The sequence below is a fragment of the Rhinoderma darwinii genome, chromosome 4 (genome assembly GCF_050947455.1).
Source record: "Rhinoderma darwinii isolate aRhiDar2 chromosome 4, aRhiDar2.hap1, whole genome shotgun sequence".
NCBI lineage: Eukaryota > Metazoa > Chordata > Amphibia > Anura > Rhinodermatidae > Rhinoderma > Rhinoderma darwinii.
This window is the reverse complement of record NC_134690.1, coordinates 142,986,004-143,003,563: the sequence shown is the minus strand read 5'-3', so window position 1 is coordinate 143,003,563 and position 17,560 is coordinate 142,986,004. Positions and strand designations below refer to the sequence as shown.

Genomic DNA, 17,560 nt, shown 5'->3' with positions numbered 1-17,560 from the left:
TTTCTCTTGCATGCTAAGCAATTCAATTATTTTGTTTCTGAAATAAATTAAGACAAGGTTATTGACTTCAATCAGCTTTTGTTTCTAGGGAATTGTAGTTCAATTTCACTTAATTAGAATTAGACATTTTGAATTTCTCAGCAGTGATGAGGAAAACACTTAAGTAAATATATATAGATATATATATATATATATACACACATATATATATATATATATATATATATATATATACATGCATACATATATATATATATATATATATATATATATATATATATATATATATATATATATATATATATATATATATATATATAATATATTGGGAATAAGGAGAGCATTTGAGAGTGGCCCCTGCAATCTATAGGAGAAGAAGTATTAGAGTTTAAATAATTAGATAGTTAAGTCAAATTGATGTTATTTAAAGGGAATGTACATTAATGTAACAGATTGTGTATTGTTTTGAATGCATCCAAATAAATTAGAAACTTTGCAAATAGTCTTGAAAATAACCTACTGTTTTAGGTCTACATCTTCTATTCAAATATATCTGTGTGCAAGGATACGGAACTCTGCGCAGTCTGAACCTGCAGTCATACTACAATATTACCAAAAAAGTAACAGATAGAAGGGAACCCGACTACAGAATAACACTTCAAAGTTTATTTGTAGTCTGTAACCATGGACACACGCAGGTCTGCATTAAGACCATTTGAAAAGTTGCTTAACCCCTTCCCGACGTATGACGTACGCTAGTGTCATAGCCGGGGTGGGGAATTATAGAGCAGACTCGAGGGCTGAGCCAGCTCCATGCAACGTGGTTGTCTGTTGTATAATACTGCTGACATTTCATGTGCTTGTTTAACCTCTAACATGCCGCGGTCAATTTCGACAAGAACTTCTAAGCTGTTAGAAATAGGGGGCGACCCCCTCTGACAGCCCATCGCCCAACCCGCAATGAGATGGCGCGGTGCCCATGGTTGTCATGGCAGCCTAGAGGCCTAATGAGGGCCCCCAGGTCTGCCATCTTTGTAATCCTTTAATAGGAGGGGTTTTTTTCCGTTTACCCCTAAAGCAATGTAAAATAAATATAATAAGTATAGCTTTTTCCGTTAACGTTCTACCTGTTACAAGTTAACCTGTACATTATGTAAGTGCCAGAATCTCTGATTTTTGGTCACCTCATATCCCACAAAAAGATGTAATAAAAAGTGATCAAAAACTCACATGTACCACAACAGGTACCATTAAAAACTACAGCACATTCCGCAAAAAATAAGCCCTTAAACTGCTCAATTTACTGAAAATAAAAAAGTTATGGCTCCTCGAATGTCATGAGTCACATTACGACTCGTGACACAAAATAAATTATATTTTTAACAATTAGTTTTTTCCTTGTAAAACATGAAAGAAAACGATATAAATTTGGTATTGCCGTAATTGTATTGACCCTCAGAATAAAGTTAAACATGTAGCTTTTATTGGTTGGTGCACGTCGTAAAAACAAAACCCAAAAAACAATGGAGAAGTCGCAGTGTTTTTCCATTCCACCCCACAAGTAATTTTTTCTCGTTTCCTAGTAAATTATATGGTACAATAAATGGTGCCAAGAAAATTTACAACTCGTCAGGCAAAATTCAAGCCCTCATATGACTAGATTGACAGAAATATAAAAAAGTCATGGATTTTGGAAGGTGGGGATTAAAAAACGAAACTCAAAATGAAAAAAAATGTCAGCGGCGGGGAGGGGTTAAAGAGGTTTTCGGATTTCAGCAAATTAATGCTGCTTATTGTATAATTAATAGTTGTACAATTTTCCAATATACTTTCTATTTTCAAGATCTGCTTATTGCTGTTTAGTAGTAACATTCATTGTTTACTTCCAGTGGATACAATTCTGTCCATGGTCATGTGATTGACACACAGGTACTGGGATCACTACAAGACACAGCTCTAATAGACATACTGTACTGTAACGTCTATGGCCACGGTCCGTCGTTCTGCCTTAATTCCCGATGGCTGTGGCCATGGACATCTTACCTGCTTGCAGCGTCGTCCTCCTTTGAGGCGCCGGCACTCACTTCCGGACTTTGAGCGTCTCCGGCGGGCGTGCATGGTCTTAAAGGGCCAGTGCGCGCATTTTTGCAGGAAGTCTGCAATATAGCCCAGGATGCCCTGGGCTATAAAAAGGGCTCTGCCTTCTTGCTCTTTGCCAGAACAATGTTTGTTACCCAAAGTTTGTCGTGCTTATGGTCTCCTAGTTTGCCAGTGTACCTTGTTCCTGTATCCCGTATCCTGTTTCCGTGCTACCCAGTTCTAGTGACGTGCTGTTGCCGTGCTGTGCTAGTCTCGCTTGATTTCCTACGCCTCACCTGACGTCTTCCCGCCGCTTGGTCCTGGACGTGCCTGCCTCGTTACTGCCTACGATTGCCTCAGGTACCCTCGCTGAACTATTTGAACTCTGTACTTACCCGTTTGGCCAGCTGCCATCCCGCTACGCGGTACGGCCCAGTGGGTCCACACCCCGCATCGTGACAGTACGCTCTGGCCATGGACTCCTGGCCGGGCATGAAAACTACCAGGGTTGACAGCAATAAATTGTTGAGCACAGAGATTAGTTTGCTCAACAATATTTTCCACAACGCTGTTCGAAAAAAAGAGCTGGAAAAACTCTATTTCGGACAGTCCTGATGTCTGGACTTGGACCCCTGCAGCAGCAGTAAAGTCCGGTACTTGGGGGGTGTAGGAGGTTGGGGGCAACCAATTGGGTTCAGGTGCAGGTGTAACCTGAACACTAACTCTCCTGCGACTGCGAGGATGTTCTTCGGTGTCGCTTGAGGAGGAGGACAGCACACAAGCGGACCCAGCATCACTCGCAGTATCGGTGTCCGATGCGAGCATCTCATATGCCTCCTCTGCAGTAAAGGTTTTGCGGGCCATTTTTATTATTTTTACAAACTGTATATGTGGACTTGTATACTAAAGTGCTGTATACAACAAATGTATAATATAACTTTTTTTGTCTTTTTTTTTTTACATAAAACACTAAATACTAACACTAATGTACACTAATATATTTTTAATTTTTTTTTAAATTTTATGACACTAAAACTCTCACTAATACTGACAAAAAGACTGACTAACTGACGCTGACTGACTGAATAAATTTACGCTGACTAACACTGACTAAAGTACACTGACTAAAAGACGATGTCTAACTGACGCTGACTGACAATCACACACTGACTGATGCTAACTGACGCTGATTGACTCATGCACTGATCTAACACTAACATACGCAATTTTTTTTTATTTTCTGACACTAAAACTGGCTAACGGTGACTAAACTACACTGACAAAAAGACGATGACTAACTGACGCTGATGGATTGACAAACAGACGATCTGACACTAACAGACGTTCCGACGCTGACTAGAGTTTTATGATTAAAAAAAAAAAAAAAGAAAGAACAGAAAAAATCTCCCTTATAGACTGGGAGAGGAAGGGAGGGGGTGATCACAGTTAAAGGCTGTTATCAAGGGGTTAATGGGTGTTTTGTTTTTTTTTCACTGCTTCTTCACACGACGTCCACAGGCTTGATCTCCTTAGCTTCCTGACTCCAACAGGAAATCGGAAACTGTGACCTCTTTCTTCTAAGATACTAAGCTCTGATTGGAAAGTCTGAACAGGCTAACCAATCAGAGCGATCTCCAGCATGGGACCCCTTTCATTGGTCCCTTGTAGTTTGCCCGTACATCAGGGCAGACAGACTGTAAAGTTAACTGCCGCTGCGGTGTTGCGCCGCGCTGCAGTTAACTTATAAAGTGCAGACGTTATAACACGTCAAGGTGCGCGAACGAACTGCACACATTGATGTGCATTAACGTCAAGGTGCTGGAAGGGGTTAATAAAATATACTATTATATTAATCAGCATAGAAATTTGCGCCTATTCAGATTAAATATGACTTTGTTTATAATGGACTCTCCTGACTTCTGCCTAGCTAGATATATAGTAAATTGATAAGGTATATTAGAAATTAAAAAATTCACTGGGCATTACCACAATCCAAGATCTTCTGGATATTTTTCCTTCTAAATTGTTATAGCCATTGTCACTTTACATGCTGGCTTCAGCACATTCAACTGTTGTACCATAGTAGATTAAAATGTAAAATGCAGCCAATATTATCTGGTCAATGGCTTTATATAAGAGAGACATGTAGGATGTAATACAAAGTGTAGAGCGGATCATTTTTTGTAGTTAAACACAGATGTTATCTGACGGATGAACCCGGGGGAAAGTAGTTTATATCATACAGCCATCATATGAAAGTGATTGTTATAACTGGAACATTGTTATCTCAGCACTCTGCGGAATCTCAAAACTCCATTGGAACTAAAGAAACAAAGCTAGTTCTCAATTTTCTAAAGGTCAAAATGAGGTTATTACTGCAGTGGTCAGCAAGAGCTGGTACTGTAAATCTCAAAATAGCTTGCTTTTTAAATACTATATATAGAAAGGCATATACTTTAGGGCAGAGAAAAGCGTACCATTACCTTTAACACATTTACCGCTAAAGAAATGCAAAAACAGTTTAGTATCATTTTATCATAGTGACATTGAAAGAATCTCCAAAATAAAGAAATTTCCATATTGTATTTATCGCTCATCAATATCATGTTAGGCTACAAATCTACAATGTTACAGTCTGGATTAAAAGACTACACTATACGGATTTAGAGAAAAATAAAGAAAACATGAAAATAATAAAATTAAATATTTTAACACCTTACCGCCATAGCTAGTTTTGACCTTCCTGACAAAGCCACATTTTTCAAAGTAAACTCGTCACTTTAAGCAATAATAACTTTTAAATGCTTTTATGTATTCAAGCAATTCAGAGGCTTATTCCGTGACACATTGTACTTTATGTTAGTGGTTAATTTTGATTGATAAACTCCGTATTTATTTGTGAAAAACACCAAAATGTAGACAATATTTGGAAGAATGTGCATTTTAATAAATAAGATTTTCTCATATCATACAAATAAGTTACTTTTTCACATTTACCATTGTTTACTTTAAAAAATTATGCCAATATAAACGTCTTTTTTATTTTATTAGGATGTCAGAAGGCTTATATAAGTTTAGCAGCAATTTTTCAAGAAAATTTCCAAAACCCATTTCTTTAGAGAGCAATTCAGTTCTGAAGTGGCTTTAAAGGCGTTTATATATTAGAAACCCAACATAAATCGCCTCATTTTAAAAACTGCACCCCTCAAAGTATTCAAAACAGCATTTAGAAAGTTTCTTAAGCCTTTAGGCGTTTCACAAGATTTAAAGCAAAATTAAGGTGAAATTTAAAAGCAATTTATTTTTTTGCAGAATTTCAAATTGAATCCATATTTTTTTTTTCAAAGTAAGTGCTAACTGAGAAATGCAACTCAATATTTATTACCCAGATTATGCAGTTTTTATGCATATCCCACACGTGGCCCTGGTGTGCTATTGGACTCAAACATAGGCCTTATGGTGCCAAAACGTAACATCCCACATGAGACCCTATTTTGGAAACGAAATTGTCAGGAGTACTTGCGACATATACCTCTGGTGAAGGCTGCAATTTACCCAACTGTATAAGAATCCAGTGGAATACGTTGTCCATCTAGCCACCTCTCCTCTCTGTAGCAGCACTATGATCACTACACTACAGTAAATATTCAAATGACTGGATCATTGAGGGGACAGTCACCAGTGGAGGATCATCATTAGGGTGGTTCGGGCGGCCACCCGGGGCCCAAGGCTCCCAGGGGGCCCATGGCCACCCGAACCGCACATGACCGCACGGACCCCCTAATGCCCAGTGGCGTCGCTAGCACCAGAGGGGGCCCCGGTGCCAGGGCCGCACCTGTCATGAGGCAAGCTGAGCTTCTGTCCGACTCCCAGCTATTAGCAGTTGTGGTCTGTGAAGCGATCTTACATCTCCCTGCGCTGCTTTAGAAGCTCCCCCTCCAGCCCCCCTTCCCTGCTCTACACACCTCTCCTCCTCCTGTTCCTGCTGTTATCAGTCAGGACATGGGGGAAGGGAGACTGTCGGCAGGCTCTGTGTCGGGCTGTGAGCAGGAGAAAGGATGAGTGAAGGCTCCCACCCTATCAAGCTGCAGAACGCCCTTCACAATTATCCTACATAAAAGGTAAGTGCATGTGTGTTTACTATGTGTACTTTATATGTGTATAATGTGCTTATTCATGTGTGTCTGTGATGTGTACATGTGTGTGTGTGTGTGTGTGTGTGTGTGTATGTATATATAGTGTGTGTGTATATATATATATATACACATATATATTAGTGTGTGTATATATAATGCATGTATGTGCGTGTGTATATATAATATATATATATATATATATATATATTCGTGCAGCGATTCCTGCGTTTTTGCTGCAAAAAAAGCTACGTATTTTGCGATGTTTTTCTCACTGCTGGGAGATGGTGACACCCACAGCTTATGGAGCCGCCTCAGCATGTGAACCCGCTCCATACCATAACCCCTGCACCAGGACGTACTGGCACGTCCTGGTGCATTATGGAGTTAATAGAGGCCTGTGACGGATGCTGTACAGTAATATCCCCCACGTATAGGCTTAAATGTTAAAAAAAAAGTTTTTATTTAACATATACTTTTTTAACTGGACTCTGCGGGATGGACTACAATGTTCCATAACTTTATTTTACCGGCCAGAAAGGTGCCAAAAGAACACTCTTTTGGCCTCCGCCTGACAATAGAGCCCTATGGACACGTTTAGCCTGTACATCTGGAGCTTTCCCAACATACACTCTTAACGTAGGGCATAAACGTGGTGTGAATGGGGCCATACTGAAATTATAAATTACTTTTCTACATGTAAGCGTACAAAGAATAAATATGGCTGGCTGATCATGAACAGCATCAATGCAGCACTGGCTTTTGTGTCCACGATCCACCATGTGTACTGTAATTGTGGTCTCCTTCAGAAAGCTATACAATATTCAAAGCTAATAAAGTAAATACAGCTTTTTTATTACATACTCTACAAAGAGCAAAAACAATATTCATAGCCTTAAAAGGATATTATAGTTTAAGTTACATGATTTCACAATATACTTTCTTTACCAATTCCTCACAGGTTTTTTTAACATCTCTGCTTGCAGACATTCAATAAGAACCTTTGGGTGCAAGACTTATAACAGATACAGTACAAATATGAGAGCTGTGTCTTGTAATGAGCCATACACCTATGTAATAATCACCTGACTAGGACCAATTTTCATCCACTGGAAGTAAACAATGAAGGTTCCTATTAAATGACAGAAAGCAGAGAACTTGAAAACGATAAGGAATTGATAGTCTGTATTCTGGAAAACTGTATAATTTTTCTGTAATGCCCATAGTCTTTTGTGGAGAGAGACGGGTACTTCCTCTCCATTTAGTCTACTCCTGTATGTAGAGCTTGACAGCTGCCTCGGTTTGCAGAATGGGGGTCAGGTAACACTTATTTTGCCAATAAGTATGGGACTCCTTCTGAAATGTATTGTATATTATCGGAATCTGCCATAAATGTCTAAAGTAGGTAAACCCACATAAGACATCTTTCTGTATGGTTATAGTTGCTTTTATATTTTCTCTTTTTTTCAGCTTATTTACCCACAAAGTACAAATAGGTTCTTTTCATATTCGGGTTATGACGGATATTTTGTGTAATGAATCCTAATTTATCCTGACAGATCCCATTAACTTAAAAATGATACCTGATGGACTCATAATTTTTCCATGAGAGACTAGCACAGCAAGCAGGGCTATTCTGGTGATCCGGGAGCAACAGAAACCTGTATTTTTTTTTTCCTTAGTATGTATGCACTGGCTCTTTTGACTAACCTTGTATAATAATGGCAAACCTCCTAGTTTTAGTAAAGCCACAGAGGTTTTGGATATTTGCTTTATCTGTGTTACTCTCTGTAGATCTTCCACAGTTCCATATTGCACATCTATAACTTCACCCTGAAAATAAAGAAAAATAAGAATTCAGTATTTGTGTGTAAGAATTGTGAAAGGCATCAGGGCATAGTGCAAGTACATATAAAATCTAATTTACTATTATATAGTAAATTAATATTTATTTATTTTTTGCTTTCATGCTGGTTTCAGAAACTCATTCCACTGTTATTTTATTTTTATTTACTTATTTACAAAAGTGTTTAACCCCTTAGCGCACCAGGACGCACCGGTACGTCCTGCATTGAAGTGCTTTAAGGCACAGGGACGTACCAGTGCGTCCTGGCTAAAAACTGTCACCCTGTCAAAGGACAAGGTGACAGAACTGTGCCGTCAACTGTTTATGACAGTTGATCGGCACAGTAAGACGGCAGGGGACCATTCACAGCGGTCTCCTGCCGGCGATCGCTGTGATTGGTCAGTCAAAGCAGACTGACCAATCACAGTTCATGACGTAGTGTATGTGATGGCGCTGAGCCAGCGTTATCACCGCCGGGAATCAGCTGTCCGACACCCCTCTGCAACGGCTAGGACCGGAGCTAGGCTCCGATCCGGCCGATTAACCCCTTCGATGCATCGATCAACGTGATCGATGCATCGAAGTGGCTTGTAGCCTGTCGGCAACCACGATGGTTGCCACGGGCGCGGGTGTCCGCTGTTTGTCCCAGCTGACATCGTGCCCTAACGGCCAAGGCTCCGATCCAGCCGATTAACCCCTTAGATGCTGCTATCGCTGCATCTAAGTGATTAGATCGTACCCTATGGTTGCTAATGACAACCATCGGCACACGCGAGTGTTCCGATGGTTGCTATGGCAACCATAGCCTGACAATCACTTCCTAGTACGGAAGCATATTAGTCCCCGCCGGGAGGCGAAGCCTAATAGGCTTGCTGTCAGTGAATAGCTGACAGCTCTAATACACTGCACTATGTAGGTAGTGCAGTGTATTAGAATAGCGATCAGGGCTTCATGCCTTCAAGTTTCCTAGTGGGACAAAAAAAAAAGTTAAAACAAGTTAATAAAAATGTTGTAAAAAAGTTAAAAAAAATATGTTTCATGTAAAAAACACTATAACAGCCTTTTTTTCCTATAATAAGTCTTTTATTATAGGAAAAACCAAAAAACATAAAAAAGTTCACATTTGTGGTATCCCCGCGTCCGTAACGACCCAATCTATAAAAATATCACGCTATTTTACCCGTACGGTGAACACTGTAATAAAATTAAATGAAAAACTATTCCAGAATCGCTGTTTGTTAGTCACTACCCCTTGCAAAACAGAATAAAAAAAGAGATCTAAAAGTTGCATGTACCCCAAAATTATACCATTAAAAAACGCAGCCTGTCCCGCAAAAAACAAGCCCTCCTACAGCTTTTTTGACGGAAAAATAAAAAAGTTATGGCTCTCAGAATATGGTGATACCAAAAATAAATTATTTTAAACAAAAGTGATTTTATCGTGCAGACGCTGCAAAACATAATAAAAACTATATACATATGGTATCGCCGTAATCGTACCGACCCGCAGAATAACGTAAAATTGTAATTCATAGCGCATGGCGAACGCCGTAAAAAAAAAAAAAAAAAAAAAAATCAGAATTGCACGTTTTTGGTCACCTGGCTTGCCAAAAAAATGAAATACAAAGTGATCAAAAAATCGCATGTACCCCAAAATGGTGCCAATGAGATCTACAGATTGTCCCGCAACAAATAAGCCCTCACCCAGCTCCGGGGGAGAAAAAATAAAGAAGTTTTGGCTCTCAGAATATGGCGATGCAAAATGTGCAAAGTGTCCAAAAGCGGATAAGATCAGGCGCCATTTATCAGTGCGACACCGGCTACATATCTGTGAATTATTATTTATTTACACCATTATTATACCCTATTATTATACCCCTGATGTTCTCCGCACAGCTTACATATTCCCCCACATCATAAACTGAAATACCAGCAAAACACCAAACAGAACAACTAGCGAGCAAAATCCACGCTCTAAAAGCCAAATGGCGCGCCCTCCCTTCTGATCCCTGCAGCGTGCCCAAGCAGCAGTGTACGTCCACATATATGGCATCGCGACACCTGGGAGAACCCGCTTAACAGTTTGAGGTATTTGTCTTCAGTGGCACGAACTGGGCACAACATATTGTGCACTAAAATGGCACATACCTGTGGAAATTTGCAATTTTCACTTTGCACCATCCACTGAGCATTCATTTCTAATAGAAAAAAAAAACCTGTGTGGTCAAAATGCTCACTACACCCGTTAATAAAATGCCTTCAGGGGTGCAGTTTCCAAAATGGGGGTCACTACTTGGGGGTTTGTTTTACTATTTGACCCCAGAGCCCTGCCGTTGTGGGCTAATGCTGCGAAAATCACCAAAATAGGTCTCACATGCGCCTTTCACTCCTAAGCCCTGTCATATGTCCAGGCAAATGATAAATGCCTTGAGGGGTGTAGTTTACAAAATGGGGTCACTTATCATGGTTTTACCCTCTACTCTGGTACCTAAGAGCGCTCTGCAAATGCGACATGGCGCCCCTACACCAGTCCAGCAAAATCTGTGCTCTAAAAGCCACATGGCACTCCTTCCATTTTGAGCACTGCCATGTGCCCAAACAGCCGTTTAGGGCCACACATTGGGTATTGCCGTACTCGGGAGAAATTGGGTAGCAAATTATGTGTTGTTTTTTCTCCTATTACCCCTTGTGGGGAAAAAAATTGGGTGCAAAACGACATATTTTTGGGAAAAACATTTTTTTTTCATTTTCACTGCCTGATTCTAATACAATCTATGAAACACCTGTGGGATCAAAATGCTCACTACACCCCTAGATGATTACCCTGAGGGGTAAAGTTTCCAAAATGGAGTCACTTCTAAGGGGTTTCTACTGTACGGGTACCTCAGGGGCTCTGCAAATGCGACATGGTGCCCAAAAAACAATCAACCAAAATCGACATGCCAAGTAGCACTCCTGCCATTATGAGCCCTGCGGTGTATCCAAGCAGCAGTTTATAACCACATATAGGGTATTGCCGTACTCGGGAGAAATTGATTTACAATTATTGCTTTTTCTCCTTTATTCCTTATGAAAATGAAAACAATTCAACATTTTAATGGAAAGAATGTAGATTTTCATTTTCACTGCATAATTCGAATAATTCAGCAAAAAAACTGTGGGGTCAAAATGCTCACTATACCGCTAGATAAATTCCACGAGGGGTATAGTTTCCCAAATGGGGTCACTTTTGCCGGGTTTGCACTATTTTGGCCCCTCAGTGGCTTTGCAAATGTGACATGGGGCCACAAACCATTCCAGCAAAACTTGTGCTCCAAATGTCAAATGGCGCTCCGTCCTTTCTAACTTCTGCCATGTGTCCAAACAGCAGTTTATTACCACATATGGGGTATTGCTGTGCTCAGAAGAGTTTGCTTTACAAATATTGGGGTGTTTTTTTCTCCTTTATCTGTTTTAAATATTAAAAAATCTGAGCTAAAACTACATTTTATTAGAAAAAATTTAGATTTTCAATTTCACGGCATAAATCCCATAAATTCAGCAAAAACCGTGTAGGGTCAAAATGCTAACTATACCCCTAGAAAAATTCCTGAGCCCTGCCGTAGGTCCAAACAGCAGTTTATTACCACATATGGGGTATTGCCGTAATTGGGAAACATTGCTTTACAAATGTTGAGGTGCTTTTTCTCCTTTATTCCTTGTAAAATCTAAAACATCGTATGTTTTTTCAGAAAAAAAGTAGATTTTCATTTTCACAGACCAGTTCCAATAAGTTTAGCAAAAAACCTGTGGGCTAAAAATGCTAACTATATGTCTTGAAAAATTCCTTGATGGGTGTAGTTTCCAAAATGGGGTCACTATTGGGGAGTTTCCACTGTTATGGTCCCTCCAGGGCTTTGCAAACACGACATGGCACCGAAAACCATTCCAGCAAAATCTGCGCTCCATAATCCAAATGGCCCTCGTTCCCTTCTGAGCCCTGCCGTGGGTCCAAACAGCAGTTTATTACCACATATGGGGTATTGCCATAATCGGGAGACATTGCTTTACAAATTTTGGGGTGCTTTTTCTCCTTTATTCCTTGTAAAAACGAAAACATCGTATGTTTTTTCAGAAAAAAAGTAGATTTTCATTTTCACAGACAAGTTCCAATAAATTTAGCAAAAAACCTGTGGGATAAAAATGCTAACTATACCCCTAGAAAAATTCCTTGAGGGGTGTAGTTTCCAAGATGGGGTCACTATTGGGGGGGGGGTTACCACTGTTTTGGCACCACAAGACCTCTTCAAACCTGACATGGTGCCTAAAATATATTCTAATAAAATAGAGGCCCCAAAATCCATCAGGTGCTCCTTTGCTTCTGAGGCCGGTGTTTCGGTCCTTTACCGCACTAGGACCACATGTGGCATATTTCTAAAAATTGCAGAATCTGGGCAATAAATATTGAGTTGCATTTCTCTGGTAAAACCTTCTGTGTTACAGAAAAAACTGTATTACAAATGAATTTCGTAAAAAAAAAATTGAAATTTGTAAATTTCACCTCTACTTTGCTTTATTTCTTGTGAAATGCCTAAAGGGTTCAAATAATTTCTGAATGCTGTTATGAATACTTTGAGGTGTGCAGTTTTTAAAATAGGGTGTTTTATATTGGGTTTCTAATATATAAGGCCCTCAATGCCACTTCAGAACTGAACTTGCCCCTGAAAAAATAGCCTTTTGAAATTTTCTTGAAAATGCGAGAAATTGCAGCTAAAGTTCTAAGCCTTGTAACGTCCTATAAAAATAAAAGCACGTTCAAAAAATGATGCAAACATAAAGTAGACATATGGGAAATGGTAACTAGTAAATATTTTGTGTGGTATTACTATCTGTTTTGCAAGCAGATACATTACAATTTAGAAAAATGCAGATTTTTGCAAATTTTCTCTACATTTTGGTGTTTTTTACAAATAAATATTGAATTTAACGACAAAATTTTTTCAGTATCATAAAGTACAACATGTCACGAGCAAACAATCTCAGAATCGCTTGGATAGGCAAAAGAATTCTGGAGTTATTGCTACGTAAATTAACACATGTCAGATGTGCAAAAATCGGCTGTGTCCACAAGGCCAAAATAGGCTTAGACCTTAAGGTGTTAATATCATGAGAAAATTTAAATGGCGCATATTTAAAAGTGCAAATGTTACATGTTTATAAAATACTGTAAATACAGCACACTTGGCATAATTACTGCAGATTTTCCGCAATGGATTTCACAGCACAAAATCCGCAGCATAATAGGGTGGCAGCAAACTGGATGAGATTTGAATAAATCTCAACACGATTCGAAAAAAACCCACCGAAAAAAAGTTCATAAATTCCCCTGAGGTGCATTTTTTTTCAATAGACAGCTTGTCAATTTATGTTGTGGAATTGCTGCTTTTCTGTTGCAGAATTGAATTCAATGGGAAGATAAAACCCACAACAAATTGTGGTGGAATCGCAACCTCTAAGATCACAACTAAACTAAAAAAATAAATTCATACTTACCCAGATCGCTCATCTCCTGCGTCCAGCCCGGCCTTCAGGGATGACGTTTCAGCCCATGTGACTGTTGCAGTCAATCACAAGCTGCAGCAGTCACATGGGATGAAACTTCATCCCAGGAGGCTGGGCTGCAGGATGTCAGAGGGACTCATCACCATGGCTATGTGTAAGTATAAACTTTTATTTACGTGGGGTTTTCGCCAGCGCATATTCTGGACAAAAACAGCACAACAACTTAGTGCGGTTTTTCGGACAGACCTCTTTACAGGCTCCAGGTAGGATACCCTGTGTACCTGTAATAACAGGGTAGGGAGACAGACAGGTGAGCCCTAATCTACCCGCCATTCAGTCCCTGCCTATTTGCAATGACCCGTCCTAAGCGACGGGGTACAACTGGGCGACGGTCCCTACGCTCAGTAAGTGCAAGACAGACGAACAGACAAGGGTACACAGAAGCTAGGGAAATGGGGCAGCTGCCCACGGAGACACCGTGAGCAACAAGAGTAGTGAACGAGCCGAGTCAAACCAGGAGAGAACGAGGTACCAAACTCTGAGCAGGAGAGTGGTCAGAAAGCCAAGGTCAATAACAAGCAGATGATGAGTAGTACAAGCAGGAGCAGCAGCAAGCCAGGAAACAAGCATAGAAGAATCACAGGCAAAGGAGGAACAGGAAAGGCAGGTATAAATAGACAGTGGGCGGGAGCTAGCTCCGTCTGGCCAGGCTGTGATAGGCTCTCCCACTCCTAAGCCTGCTATCCTGAGTGGTGGAAGATGGAGTCAGTCTCACAGACATAGGAGCAGGTGCGTCGACAAAGAAGCTGTGTCTGGCAATTCCTTTACAGTACCCCCCCTTTTATGAGGGGCCACCGGACCCTTTCTAGGTGGACCTGGTTTATTGGGGAAACGAAGGTGGAACCTCCTGACCAATACCCCAGCGTGAACATCCCGGGCGGGAACCCAAGTCCTCTCCTCAGGCCCGTATCCTCTCCAATGGACCAGGTACTGGAGGGAGTTTTGGACCATCTTGCTGTCCACAATCTTGGCCACCTCGAATTCTACCCCCTCAGGGGTGAGAACAGGGACTGGAGGTTTCCTCGAGGGAGCCAAGGACGGGGAGCAGCGTTTAAGGAGGGAGGCATGAAACACGTCGTGTACTCGAAAAGATGGGGGCAACTCCAGTCGGAAGGAGACAGGATTGAGGACTTCAATGACCTTGTACGGCCCTATAAACCGGGGAGAAAACTTCTTGGACGGGACCTTAAGGCGCAAGTTCTTAGACGATAGCCACACCAGATACCCGACCATAAACAAGGGGTTAGCAGAACGTCTTCTATCTGCCTGAGTTTTTTGTATGCTCTGGGACGCCTCTAGGTTCTTCTGAACCTGGGCCCAGACTGTGCACAGTTCCCGATGAACGACCTCTACCTCGGGATTGTTGGAACTACCAGGTGAAATGGAGGAGAACCGTGGATTAAACACAAAATTAGGAGGAGACCCCTGACGAGTTACTGACCCGGTTATTAAGGGAAAATTCAGCGAGGGGAATGAATGAGACCCAATCATATTGACAGTCAGAGATAAAACACCTTAAATATTGTTCTAGACACTGATTAGTCCTCTCAGTTTGGCCATTAGTTTCAGGATGGAAGGCAGAGGAGAAGGACAGCTCAATCTCCAACTTTTTACAGAAGGCTCTCGAAAACAATGAAACAAATTGTACCCCTCTGTCCGAAACAATATTGACAGGGACCCCATGGAGATGCAGGATGTGTTTGACAAACAAGGTAGCTAACGTCAAAGCATTGGGTAGTTTCGTGAGGGGCACAAAGTGGCACATCTTACTGAAGCGGTCTACTACAACCCACACCACCAACTTGCCTTGAGATGGAGGCAAATCGGTGATAAAATCCATGGAGATATGGGTCCAAGGTCTCTGAAGAATGGGCAAAGAACGTAGTAAGCCCGCTGGTCGGGACCTGGGAGTCTTGGACCTAGCACAAACCTCACAAGCGGCGACGTAGGCCTTAACGTCTTTAGGCAACTCAGGCCACTAATAGTTTCTGGCAATGAGGTGCTTGGTACCCAGGATGCCTGGATGACCAGATAGTGCGGAGTCATGATTTTCCCTAAGTTTCCTTAGCCGGAATTGCAGGGGAACAAACAGCTTGTTCTCAGGAAGGTTCCCGGGAGCTGAACCTTGATCAGCCGCAATTTCAGAGACTAAATCAGAATCAATAGAGGAAATGATTATACCTGGAGGCAAAATACAAGCAGGATCTTCCTCCGAAGGGGGGCTGGCCATGAAGCTATGCGAAAGTTCATCAGCCTTAATATTTTTAGACCCAGCCCTATAGGTAACCAAAAAATTGAATCTGGTAAAAAATAACGCCCATCGAGCTTGTCTCGGGTTTAGCCTCCGGGCAGATTCTAGGAAAACCAGATTCTTGTGGTCGGTAAGGACTGTTACCTGGTGCCTAGCCCCCTCCAGGAAGTGGCACCACTCTTCAAATGCCCATTTAATGGCTAAGAGTTTGCGGTTGCCAATATCATAGTTACTCTCAGTGGGCGAAAACTTCCTGGAGAAGTTGGCACAGGGACGGAGATGGGTGAGGGACCTGGTACCCTGGGACAAGACAGCCCCCACTCCCACCTCAGATGTGTCAACCTCCACGATAAATGGCTCCATTTGGTTGGGCTGAACCAGCACCGGGGCCGAGATAAAGCACTTCTTAAGGACCTCAAAAGCCTGGACAGCATCAGGAGGCCAGTGGAGGAGATCAGCACCTTTTCGAGTGAGGTCCGTAAGAGGCTAGCGATGACCGAGAAGTTAGCAATAAATCTCCTGTAATAATTAGCGAACCCCAAGAAACACTGTAACGCCTTCAGGGAGGCAGGTTGGACCCATTCCGCCACAGCCTGAACCTTGGCGGGGTCCATGCGGAATTCATGAGGAGTGAGGATTTGACCCAAAAATTGTATCTCCTGCACCCCAAACACACATTTTTCGGTCTTCGCAAACAGTTTGTTTTCCCGAAGGACCTGGAGCACCTTCCTGACATGCTCTATGTGGGAGGGCCAGTCCTTGGAAAACAGAAGTATGTCATCCAGGTACACTACAAGAAATACCCCCAGGTAATCTCTTAAAATCTCATTTATGAAATTCTGGAAGACCGCGGGAGCATTACACAACCCAAAGGGCATGACGAGGTATTCGAAATGACCTTCGGGCGTGTTAAACGCAGTCTTCCACTCATCCCCCTCTTTGATGCGGATAAGGTTATACGCCCCCCGTAGATCAAACTTAGAGAACCATTGGGCCCACTGAACCTGATTAAAGGGATCAGGAATCAAAGGAAGGGGAAACTGGTTCCTTACAGTGACCTTATTCAAGTTACGGTAGTCAATGCATGGCCTAAGACCACCATCCTTCTTCCCTACGAAGAAGCCAGCACCTACCGGAGAAGTAGAGGGGCAAATGTAACCCTTGGCCAGGCATTCCTGGATATACTCTCTCATGGCTTCACGTTCGGGACAAGAGAGATTAAATATCCTACCCTTAGGGAGCTTAGCTCCTGGTACCAAATCGATAGCGCAATCATATTCTCTATGAGGAGGTAACACTTCGGAGGCCTCCTTAGAGAAAACATCAGCGAAGTCCTGGACAAACTCAGGTAGCGTGTTCACCTTCTCAGGGGGAGAAATAGAATTAACAGAAAAACATGACGTCAAGCATTCATTACCCCATTTGGTAAGCTCCCCAGTATTCCAGTCAAACGTGGGATTATGCAACTGCAACCAGGGAAGGCCTAAAACCAAATCGGACGATAATCCCTGCATCAACAGTACAGAGCACTGCTCCAAATGCATGGAGCCAACAAGGAGTTCAAAAACAGGGGTATGCTGTGTAAAATAACAATTAGCAAGAGTAGTGGAGTCGATACCCACTACCGGGAGAGGTTTAGGCAAATCAATC

General features: G+C 41.6%; 1 protein-coding gene across 1 annotated transcript in view; it reads right to left on the bottom strand.

Annotated features, from left to right (window-relative positions):
* NAALADL2 (N-acetylated alpha-linked acidic dipeptidase like 2) overlaps nucleotides 1-17,560 on the bottom strand; it is a 710,493-nt gene that overhangs the window by 457,564 nt on the left and 235,369 nt on the right. Inside the window, exon 4 of the mRNA XM_075863660.1 lies at nucleotides 7,923-8,045. Within this exon, the coding sequence (XP_075719775.1) occupies nucleotides 7,923-8,045 (123 nt within the window). The remainder of the gene's footprint in view (nucleotides 1-7,922; nucleotides 8,046-17,560) is intronic.